An 11799-nucleotide genomic window follows, 5' to 3' on the forward strand; every position below is an offset into this window, starting at 1 on the left:
AATGCAAGAAGCTGCACCAAAGGGGACTGGCCAACAGCAATTCCAGCACATCTGATCAAAGCCACAAGAACAAGCAAGCTCTACAGGCTTTCCTTAGATCACCTCACTCTGGGTGCCCTGACTCTGAAAACTGAAATAACACTCCCTGAAGAGCATCAACCACAGCCAACAAAATCACAAAGGCACACATGGAGTGGGATATGTATCGCACCAATCCACAAGCAACTAACCTGAGACCCCTGGCCCTTCACTGACAGGGAGGGAGGCTGCTAACACAGGCATTCCAGCTACTGCAGGCTCCAATCCATGGGGGAGGACCAGCCTCCAAACTCAACATATGGAAGGTCGGTACCCAAGGAGTTTGGGAGGTGCCAGAAGTCAGATTGAATACTCCTGGATCCAGGGGAGATGGGGAACCTCAGCAGCTCACCATAACCCTTCCTGGGTTGATCCAGACTTTAACTAACCAAGAAACAGGACAGAGAACTTCCACTTTTTAAACACGAGAACTTACTTCTTCAAAAGAAGGAGTTCCTTCAAACTCAAACTCATTGTTATTATCTTTTTTCTAGCTTTATTAAGGTAAGGAGACGTACAATACAAAGAACTGGGTCACAAATGAGATAAATCAGGAACAACCCAGCTTGCTTATTTCAGGGGATGATTTTATAAACACAGGGGATGAGTTTATAAAACATCCTCCTAGCATTGTGAAAACTAGCTTTCCATGAAAAATAAACTTTTTATAAAGAATACAAGAATACTATGATCAATGTACTGGCCACCATACGTAACCCATTTCCATTCTGCACACTTCTCTGCTTGGACAACAAAACCAGTTCTGGTCATTAACAATTGCCAATAGTCTCTTCTACTCCTTGGTGCTGCTGCGTATCAGGCACTGCAAGATTCTTTTATATTGCAGAGCCATTTTCCTTTGTGTTAAAATTCCCTAAAGCTTGCAAGGGAACTAAGGTAGAGTATATCCCTTTAACATAGTTTAACCACCCTTAATATTTGGAATGGAAAATGTGACTTAGGTACTGAGGTTTAAAAAACAGCTACGTTGCATGTGGCCAATTTTCTAAACATGAATCTCATAAGGTTTTTTAGGGCCTTTTTTTCCCCCCTTCTTTCTATTTTTTTTCCCAGGAGAACGCAGGGCTTACAGAGACAGCCAGCTAAATGCAACAGACCATTATGGCCCAGAGGTTTCCAATTTGCAGCTAGAAATGGTTTACATTACGAAAACTAACAGTTCCAAAAGGTATTTAAAAAGAAGAGTGGGGGAGAAAAAAAAGAAACAGCATTTCATAAGCGCCTAAATATGGACTGGCAAGGAAATAAATTTAATCTATGCAGTTAATAGCCAGTCTTACCAAAAGAAGCGTTTAGGAGAAAATGGCTTTACGTGGCTTTAAGATAACTAAAACCATATTTTTTACACAGCTCGGTGCTGTGTTTCAGTGAAACGTGGGCATTGTGAGGGGCAGGGACGCGGGACACCCACCGGGGGTGCGGGAGCGGAGCGGGGCGAGCCCGGGGAGGGCGGGGCGGCCCCGCTGGACACGGGTTTGGCTCAGAACGCTCGGGGGGGGGGGGGGGGGGGAGGGCACGGAACGAAAAAAAATTTTTGAAAAATTTAAAAAAAAAAAATAAAGGAAGGAAGAAAGAAAGTTGAGCGCAGTGCCGCGGGTCGGTGCCAGCTGCCCCGCTCCCCCCGCACCGCGGGGCTCCCCCGGAGGGCACGGGCGGAGCGGGGGGGGCCCCGCACACCGGGAGCCCCGCAGAGCCCCCGCACTCCGCCGGGACCCTCGCCCGCCCCGCCCCGCTCCCGGCCCGGCTCCCCGCGGCCCCACCGCCTCCGCCCGGCCGAGAACTCGGCGGACGGGCGAACGCGGGGCTCGCTCGGAACCGCGGCCGCCCTTACCCTCCGGCTCCATCTGGTCCCGCCGCCGCGCTCCGGCGCTCCCCGAGCCGCTACGCGCCGAGCTGGGCCGGGCGCTTACAAAGGCGGCCGCCGGGCGAGGGGGGTGGGTTTCCTCTCCCTCCCACTGCAGCTGCATCGCGCCATGAGGCGCCGCCAGCGGGACGCGGCGCCCCCGAAGGCGGCGGAGGCGGGAGGAGCCCCCGGCCCGGCCCGGCGCGGCGCAGGAGGCCGCGGGACCAGGTGCTGCTGCCGGCGGCGGCGGAGGGTCGCCCTCGCCCGCCCCTCGTGAGGGGTGGGGGCCGAGAGGAGGGGGAGGACACCCCTCCCTGCCCGGGGGAAGCGGCGCTGCGAGGAGCCGGAGCGGTGCCGGGCCGGGCGGGGGCTCCGCCGCGCTCCCCGCACCGCGCTCCCCACAGCGAGCTCCGGGGGCAGCGAGGCCGCTCCCGCGCCGCGGGGACGGGGATCGTGGGGTCCCTCGGGCGAGAAAGAGGAGGGCGAACCTCGAAATCACGTCACGGGCGGCAGAAAGGGAAACGGAAGGGCCGCAGGCTCCGCGCCAGCTGCTGCCCTGGGAGCCAAAAGCTCCGCAGTGCGGCTGGGGGGGCTCGGGGGGAGCCCGGCCGAGACCCGGGGCTGCGGGCGCCTGCCCTGCCCGACCTCCCGCCCTCCCTGTTCGTGTCAGAGAGCGATTCAGACACGAATTTTGTCTGGGGGGGGACCAAACCCTGTTGTTCGCTCCCCCTCAGGCAGCTAGCCTCTTTCCCACTCGCCAGAACCATCCCAAGCCACAAGGTCTTTCTTTTTGAAATAAGGTCTTCTTGAAAAGCGGGGGCGCCCGACTCGCTGCTGTGTGCCTGGACAGGGAGCAGCTGAGTGGAGGGTGATGCTCTCCTTCACGGCGCCGGTGAAGTGCTTCTGCAACCAGGTAAAGCCCTCCGTCCTCAGGTGAGGCACATCTTTAAAGGAGGGCGTTCGTGAGAGTTAAGATCTCCAGCTTCTCGTCACAAGAAAAAAATAACACTGAGAAAAAAAAAACAACTAAATACATTAAGCTTAAAAGCACCTATCAGTCCATCTCTGAAAGCACAAAGTCATGTAAAATGGTCTTCACAAAGGCATTTACCTCCAGGAAAAAAAATGCAAAACAGTACAATGAGAAGTTATGTATGTTGAGCTTTAGTCTATTTTCTATTACCCAGAAGTTGGTCATTGCTCCTTACTTCCCCCCTGAAATATCCAGCATTGATGTAGGCACCACTATGGAAATACACATTTGAGTACTTCGATAGCGTGGTGTAAGAGAAAAATAGTTTTATAATGGCAGTCATAAAATTAATTTCCTTGGACTAATTATTCCAGGATAATTCCAGGGTAACTCTGTGGGTAGGGTCTCGTTCAACTAGCGTAAGAAAGCACATTTTTCAGTAATGAACCAATCTGAGTTTCTTGCTACTCTGGAAATCCTACCTGTTAATATGCAACTGATGATTTCAGAGATTTACTGCTGTACAAAATGGTTGTGGCTCCCTGAGATTAGTCCTGTTCTTTAACACCACGAGGCAGGTCTTCTCTGTGGCACTTAGAGCAGAGCACATCCGAGCTCACCGACCACTGCTGCACCTTATCAGGTATAATGGGAGTTCAGCAGAAACAAACTTACAAGTTGTTGAAAATTACCCACCTTCTTTGCTCTCATGAAAACAAGGTCCACCCTATTAATTGCAAAGCGGAGGTAGACTTTATTTTAAGCAGTTAAATGTGTTTAATATATCACCAGAACACCAAATAACCAGTGGCCTTTAAAGTTATCTATTTATTTCCTGCCCAATTCTTTCCCCACCCTAGCCAGCATTTTGGTTTGATTTGGGTTGGGGTTTTTTTTTTCCTAGAGAATTAGAGCATTTTTCATTGTAGGTGCTCTCATCACCTACAGTCTGGGTATGTGCAGTACTGAATTTGTATCTCTGACCAGAATCACTTCAGTAATTCAGGAGACAGTTTACAATTTAAGCAAGTTGCTTAAATTGCCATTGCTTTTGACCAGCAATGCACATGTGTGCAAGGGAGAAAAGGGCCAGTAAATGCAGTGTGAGCAGTTAGCAAAGTTCATACAAATACTCTTTCTCTCCAAAAAGAAAAAAAGTTGCCTGTCATATCACATTAAAATTCTCGTACAAGAATAGCTGTCTCAACACAAAGTGATTCTCCTTCATGGTAGGCTTTGCAGTTCAATGAGGATTACCATTGCATGTCCAGGAAAGATAAATCTAGTGAGGGTAAAAATAACCTCTTCTGGGTTTAATGAGACATTGGAGACCAAAGAGCCAAGGCTTTGCAAATCCACGGGGTCTGTCTGACATGCTTTTCATGTGGGAGATGCATGTTGTGTTTCCTTCCGGATGATGTAATTCTCAGGGTGACCCTCATGTGCTTTTGCCATCATATGACACTCCACTGCAAACACAAAGTTCCTTTGTGTACAGAGTCCTTATTTATAACTCTTGGAATTTTGATCAGAGCTTTTTTTTCCTTCCTGAAGGCACTACTTCTCACGTGAAGATTTGAAGATTACTGTGACATGACTTCTAAGTATTCATGCAATATCATTCCCATGAATTTGGAACTGAGCCTTTTGCACTTGCAGAGAAAGCAGCACTGCTTTCTTTCTCGTTTACAAAGAGATTAAACCAGCAATTGCAATAAAAAAATTAAATTTATGGCAGCACTGAAGCTGATTCTGTTGCTTTCACTTTAAATTTGAAAAAAAAAAAGGTCAGAAAAAAATATTTTTAAGCCAAAACCCTACTGGGGTAGGGTATGAGGGCTTTTTTAATTATACCTTAGCCAAAAGCAAATTTACTGCATATTCATGAACACCAGTTACCAGAGCAGCCAGGAATCCAACAGGAAAAAAGCACAGAACAACAGACAGATAGAAATAAGGAACTGCAGATAGGAGTAAAGCAGTTCTCCATTTGGGATACACATCCTGTGGCAGCTTTTATGCCCTGGCATGTGATTTTTATAGCAGAGTGGAATAGTCTGTATTTTAGCCCCACTTCATAAAGGAGTTGAACTTAAATATTCATGGGGGCTTGAATGTTAATTCTCTTCAACAACAGGCATTTCCAATCCTGGACTTTCTGATTTCACTGGTATGCTTTACATACTGGTTTAACAGGCTCTTTTCATTTAAATTGATGCAGATCTTATTAAGGTGATATAGCTCAGAATTGCTATTGGGACTCTCTGAAAGCAGGATTGGATTCATACAACAGGTCATGAGTGATCAGAGTGGGTCACCTGTTTCCAGAATCTGATCTTCACAACTGAAAATGTCCTCAAGGGGGGCACCAGAGCCATTCTTCATCTTTTCAGTGCTGGGCTGGGGCAAACAGTTCTCCTGTTGCCATGGACTGACAAACAACAAGCTCCAGGAGCGGTGGATCCATTCCCTGTCTGCTGCCTCTGGGGTGGAATGAGGATGGTTCCCTGCATTATTCAGGGATTCCTAATTTGTCCACCAGAAAAGCTGCACTTAATGTGTGACTGTCCACACTCAGCAGAGGGGATGATGAGGGTGAGGAGGTGTTGCTGACCACTAACAGCCAACATGTGTGGCTGCCAGCAGGGCCCTCCCCTCTCAGTGAGTGTCTGTCTGTGTGCTGGCTGCAGCCAGGATGCCAGGACTGAACCCAGGACAGAGCACAGCGGTGTTACAGGAACCTCTGGGCACAGATTGGGGTCTGTTTACTGTGGCTTTGCATTGATATTTTTAGGTTACTGAAGGCTGCAGGCTTGTCAGACGTGCACATTCATCTGCAGAACTGGGGGTGAACTCAGTGACCCAGGAGGTCCTTTCAGCTCCCTCGTTCATCATTTATTCTGCGTCACTTTATACAGTAAATGAGGAGCTGTAGCTTGTCACCATTCGATTAAACACTTCCAAGCAACACTGACTTTCACACCACCCTCAAAAACAAGGTGTGCTTTATAAATTGGATCATCAGATATGGCACAGATGCATCCAGGGTTATGTGCTTCACAGGCTATGTCTTTCAGGAGCATAAACCCCATTACTCAAAAGCAAAAGCACAGAGGTACCAAAGTGCCCTTAGCATTGAGCAGGATTAGAGTTAAGTCTTTTCACAAATTAAATAACCTAAAGGGCACTGTAGATTTTACCCAAGGTTTGCAGTAACCTGAAATCAGCCAAACTGAGATCCTGACAGATTGCTGCTTTGATCACAGAGGTATTAAAACCAAATATCTGTCAAACAGAAGAGGAAAATACTGTTTTTTCTGGGCACCATTAGATTAGAAATTTACTCCAGAAATGCTGACTTCTAAGACATGCTGCAGTGGTCTGGCAGACGTAAGGCATAGCTTTTAAATAGCAAGAAGGAATCACAGCACTTGATTTTTATCACCCTATCACTGTTAATCTGGGTTCAGAAACAGACGCTGACTCATTTTGAATTCTGATAAAGGAGTCCTCATCTATTTTTTTGGTGTCAATTTTATTCTACGTGCATTCCATGAGTTATGTAATTATTCCGTGACTTAGGGATGACTCTGCAAATCAGCTGAAGCCAAAATATTTAGTAAAACTGCTTTACTCTGAAAAACAAAACAAAACCGTTAGTACAACATTTTTGTAATCTGTTACTAAATCACCCAGAACACAAACATGTCCTTTAAAAACAGAATCACACAATCACAGAATGGTTTGGGTTGGAAGGGACCTTAAAGATCATCTAGTTCCAGCCCCTACATATATATTTCTGTGTATATACATATATACATACACTTCTATAAACCCTGAACTTCCTCCAAGTCAGAATCTGAGTGGCTTTTTAGCTGAAGCACTGTTGTTTTTAGGTATTTATCTACCAAATTATATTTAAATTTTACCTTGTGCAGGCATTTTGGATGTACTTAACAGACAGGAGTTGTTAGACCATCTGTTTGTCTTCAGACCTGTATTTTCTTAGTTGTCACTGTAATGAGCAAAGGCAGGCTTTGAGTAGTGTGGCCTTAACTAGGAATCCATTTGTGAGGCTTAAATACAGCAACTGTTCTACCACATGACTTTCCTCATGAGGAAAAAAATACAGTTGGAGATGAACTGCAGATCCAAGAGTGGAGTTTCTGGTGGAGTTTAAATCTCTGAGAGAAATCAAGTCCTTCCTGGAGCGCTATTAGCCTTTAATTGTTGATTAAATAATAGAATTATTTGCTACTTCTAATGTAGCAGGTCCATCTCCTATGGAGAAATTACTCCAGTTTTACCAGGTATGCTGCTGGGATTAATTACTGTAGTTTCTACATTAGCCCAAAACTTCCTAAACCAATGAAACCAGGCTTTTCGTTTTAGTACGGAGAATTTGGTCCATTTGATTTGTTCAGCTTTTTTTTTCTTCCAATTATCATTATTAATAATTGAACAACCTATCTCAGACTTTTCTCCAGCAGCGTCCAGAAAGGAATAAAACACGTTTGTGTGCAAATCCCTCCTGCAGAAGAGAGGAAGACTCCACCTCTGTGAAGGCTGAATCATTAAAGAAGCGAAAGGTGGCAGTGGCAGTGCAAACCACGTCGGTCCTGTCTGTGTGCTTATGGAATTCCCTTCAAACATGGCCAATTTCCCCCCACATCTGCAGCTTACCAGGACTCAGTGGCAAAGTTCCATCCACTTTTTCTTGCCTTTCACACCTCAGTGCTCCCCACTGAGGTTTTCATCCAGTCCTATCACGGAGCTCAGGGTGTTTGGCACTGGGGAAGGTTTTTCACGTGATGGTAAAAGCCTCTATGGCATCACTTCTTTTTGTGAAGACTAATAAGTAACCAGAAAGGTACCCCATGAGCTCAGGTCCAGTGCAGCAGAGAGCAACCAGCCAGACACATGTTTGTTCAGGACTTCTCAAGACTGGTTGATCATGTTGTGAACAGAGACTGGGTTTTCCTGCAGTCGTTGAAAAGGGGTTAAAAAGAGATTTGTGAGTAAGAAAATGGCCAGGGAAGGCATAATGAGTAGGACACAACCAAAACCAAGGCAGCAAAGCACATAACATTCCATGAGCAAAGCTATCCTGTCTCCAAATGGTTCCACGCACGGCAGTGCTCTGAGCTGACAGGTGCACCTTCCCCAAAATGTGTGTTGAAACGAGATAGAGCAGAAACAGCAAGGAAGGACCCAGAAGCAGAACAGAGACACAGGAATTCACCATTGCTCCTCAGTGGGAAGTAGCTCAGCCTCTGGGAAGTGGGAAGTACCTCTCCCATCCCGTTCAGTTGCAAAGCAAGAGCAGATCCCTGGTTCTCTGACTCCTAAATACAGTGTGAGATCCCAAACAGTGATGGGAATGACAGGAAAGAGAGCCAAAGCATGACAGCTCCTATAAAATTCCATTCATAAAGCTTCATATTTGCAAGATGCCAAGCCAGCAACTTGTTGGAAGAGCAAGAAATACATCCGAGGTGAGCTGTGCAAAGCCACGGGGAACCACGGCAAAGCTGAACAGAGGAGAAAAGGAGCGAGGGGGAGGGAGGAATTCTTGAGACAAAAGTCAAATCTTTCAGCGTGGCCAACTTTCCTCTACTCCCAGCTCCCGCTTTCCCCGCAGCAGCCGAGGGTCCCGTGTGCGGGATGTGTGGATGGCGCTGCCACCTCGTGTCGCCTGCCAGAACTGCTCCCGATCCCGCGGAGCTGCAGGCGATGGCACTGCGTGTCCAGGCACAACGGACACACCCCTTCTACGTTTCTTAGCGTTTTTTATCCCCCGCTAGGGAGTCTCCTCCCTTCTCGTAGACCACAGTCAATCCTTCTTTCCTGGAGCTGACTTCCAAAGGGGGCTGCTCCAGACATTGAGCAGTTGGGTCATTAAAGAGCACGAGGGATCTTAAGCTGGAAATTTGGTGCTTTCAGCACAAGTGTCGTGCAGAACAAAAAGCAGTTCTGACCTTCAGTGGTGGCCAGACTTGTAAAGAATAGGATTAACAGACACCTTCGTGCTGGCCAGATTCTCCAGCCATGCTGCATAAACTAATCTGCTAGGACAGATTCTAACTCATCTCTCCAAAATTCATGTCTTGATTTGCTTGGGTGGTAAAAACCACAGCCAGTAATGTCAGACATTCACAAATTTGGTGGGCACTCCTGTCTCCTGAAGCCCGTGTGGACGAGTTTTCTTCACACTTCTTCAGCCAGTCTTACACTGCCCAGTATGAGCAGCTCGACAGGAGAGTGTTTGTGTTTTGTGTCAGGAGCTCCAGGAGTCTGTATTTACACAAACCCTGCAGCCTGTTTTTGTGAACACAGCATTCTGTAGGCACCAAACTTAGTTCTCTTAATGTAACAACACAGAAACTAATTTAGTTTAAAAAATGTTTAAAAGCACCCTAACCTGAGGCCGGTCAGATGTATCTGGTTACACTTGATGTGGACATTCAGGTGTGTGGACATTCATAGCTGTGTTTAGATTGACTCAGATATTAATTAGAAGAAATATTACAGAACCACAGAATCGCTAAGGTTGGAAAAGACTTCAAAGATCATCAGGTCCAACCATTCCCCAGCACTGCCAAGCCAACCACTAAATCACGTCCCCAGGTGCCACATCTACATGTCTTTTAAATCCCTCCAGGGATGAGTGACTCCACCACTGCCCTGGGCAGCTGTGACAGTGCCTGACCACCCTCTCAGTGAAGAAATTTTCCCTGATATCCAATCTAAACCTCCCCTGGTGCAACTTGAGGCCGTTTCCTCTCATCCTGTCCCTTGTTCCCTGGGAGCAGAGCTCGACCCCCCCCGAGCTCCCCCCTCCTGTCAGGGAATTGTAGAGAGTGAGAAGGTCCCCCCTGAGCCTCCTTTTCTCCAGGCTGAGCTCCCTCAGCTGCTCCTGATCAGACCTGTGCTCCAGACCCTTCCCCAGCTCCCTTCCCTTCTCTGGACACGCTCCAGCTTCTCAAGGTCTTTCTTGTCATGAGGGGCCCAAAACTGCCCCCAGGATTTGAGGTGTGACCCCACCAGTGCCCAGCACAGGGGCACAGTCCCTGCCCTGGGCCTGTGGCCACACCATGGCTGGTACAGCCCAGGTGCCCTTGGCCTTCCTGCCCACCTGGGCACACCTGGGCTCATACTTCCAACAGAAAATCATCCTGTGAACTGAAGCTTAAAAACAAGTGTTACTGGAACCCAGGAGACGTGTGTGAGACATTCTGAAGCCACACACAAACACATTCAAATATATCAGAGAACGTATTTTCCCCTCACGCGTTCTCCTCGTTTTCTCACACTGCTCCTTCCTTCTGTGGCCTCATGTTCTTGGGCCTCCTCCCGCCCCCTGGCAGCTGATGAACGTGGTGGCTGATCCCTTTAGCATGGGGAAATGCACACTATGCAGTCTGTACCACCAGACTACACTAAATTGCCAGCTGCTTTTTTGGAACTGAGTTTTTCCTAGGCTTTATGCCAAACAATCCGTGCCCATGGAAGATCCAGCTGCTTCGAGCTGCTCAAGAGTCCAGCCTCATCCATTGCTGCCATTTTTTCCTTCCTGCCCCTTTCATACTGTTGCATACCTTCCTCTCTCTTTTTTTTTAACTGCCTCGTGCAGATCACACCCTTTCCCTCCACTTTCTTGTTTCCCCCTTCTGCAACTTCCCCTTCTCCTCACCCCACAGGAACACATCCATTTTTCTATGAATAGGTATTTGGGATGGGCTTTTTTAGCTTTTTCCTTCTGCCTCCGTGAAAGTAACATCCCTTCTGAAACAGGACACTGGTGGAAACTGTCCCTCAGAGGAGTGGAAGAAGCAGCAATGAAAATTTTGTTCCCTACAAATGGCACAGGAATGGAAGAGGATTTATGTGGTGCCCCCTTGCCAGCAGATGTTCTGTCAGGGTTCTTAACAAAGTGGCTCTGCAGATATGACACAGCAGCAAAGAGAGTCTCATTTTACACCTCTGGGAAGAGCTGTCCAGAAGACAATGAAGAGTCCAACCCAAGTCAGAGAAGGGATGAGAAAAGCTCTTGATAACAGTGGCTCTAAGGGGGATAAGCAACACAGGGGAGGAAAGGCCTGGATTCTTACCTTGCTTCCCAATAATAACAATAATATAATCAATGATATTAACTAGCTACTTTGCTTGGGTTTGAGCTCACAGAGGTGATCTTCAAATTTTTTAATTGTCTTTTCTAAGTTCTTGGGTGGAAAAATACCTTTTCTTGGTCCTGCAGGGCAGTGTACTTCATCACAAGAATGTGAATATATTTTTGAAACTCTAACTCCTGTAAGTATTTGTGTAGCTGAGTTTTACCATCTTACCTAGTGGGATCTCCAAAAAAGCACCTATGTCTTCATTTTCATTGCCTTCATCCCACAAAAGCAGGTCCACGGGGACTTCCAGGTCTCCTCTTGTCTTCAGGCATCTCAGTACATCCAGAAATCTGGGAAGTGCAGCTTCTTTTCAAGCCTTACTTGCAAGAAACAAAGGGCTGCTTCTGGATTGCTGACTCCACTGCAAGCAGGAGTGTGACATTCACTGGCAGATTCCTTTCCTGGAGACTGACTCCAGCCACATCTGCAGCTGGAATGCAGCTGGTGACCCACCCTCCATGTCTGCACAGGCAACACTCCCCCCAGGCACGGAAAGGGAATTTTCTACACAGAAAAGAGTCAAAGAAATGGATGTTTTAATTAATAGGCATTCACTAGACAGGCTTTTAATCTAAATATTCTCCTTTAGTTCTCTCATTTTCTTTCTTACTAAGGCATTCTTGAATCACACTGTTCAACTATTTAACAGGCCTGGTCTCAGTGCAGATGGATTTACACCTTGTTTCTTCCCCAGATCATCCTGCAGG

The 11799-nt window shown here is 47.2% G+C and overlaps 2 protein-coding genes across 5 annotated transcripts in view; both read right to left on the reverse strand.

Annotated features, from left to right (window-relative positions):
- FGD3 (FYVE, RhoGEF and PH domain containing 3) overlaps window positions 1-2323 on the reverse strand; it is a 109154-nt gene extending 106831 nt beyond the window's left edge. The window contains exon 1 of one of the 4 annotated variants that reach the window (XR_010433586.1): window positions 1931-2319. Coding sequence is in view for 3 of the 4 variants with exons in the window: in XM_064668120.1 (XP_064524190.1) it covers window positions 1931-2066 (136 nt within the window). In the remaining variant the exon portion in view is untranslated. Of the gene's footprint in view, window positions 1-1930 lie in introns of all 4 variants that reach the window. The other 3 variants (XM_064668120.1, XM_064668118.1, XM_064668119.1) reach the window with 3 other exon arrangements.
- A 1326-nt stretch (window positions 2324-3649) lies between these two features.
- BICD2 (BICD cargo adaptor 2) overlaps window positions 3650-11799 on the reverse strand; it is an 87483-nt gene continuing 79333 nt past the window's right edge. Inside the window, exon 9 of the mRNA XM_064668132.1 lies at window positions 3650-11596. The gene's annotated coding sequence lies outside the window, so the exon portion shown is untranslated. The remainder of the gene's footprint in view (window positions 11597-11799) is intronic.

The sequence above is a fragment of the Pseudopipra pipra genome, chromosome 11, assembly GCF_036250125.1.
Source record: "Pseudopipra pipra isolate bDixPip1 chromosome 11, bDixPip1.hap1, whole genome shotgun sequence".
Classification (NCBI taxonomy): Eukaryota; Metazoa; Chordata; class Aves; order Passeriformes; family Pipridae; genus Pseudopipra; species Pseudopipra pipra.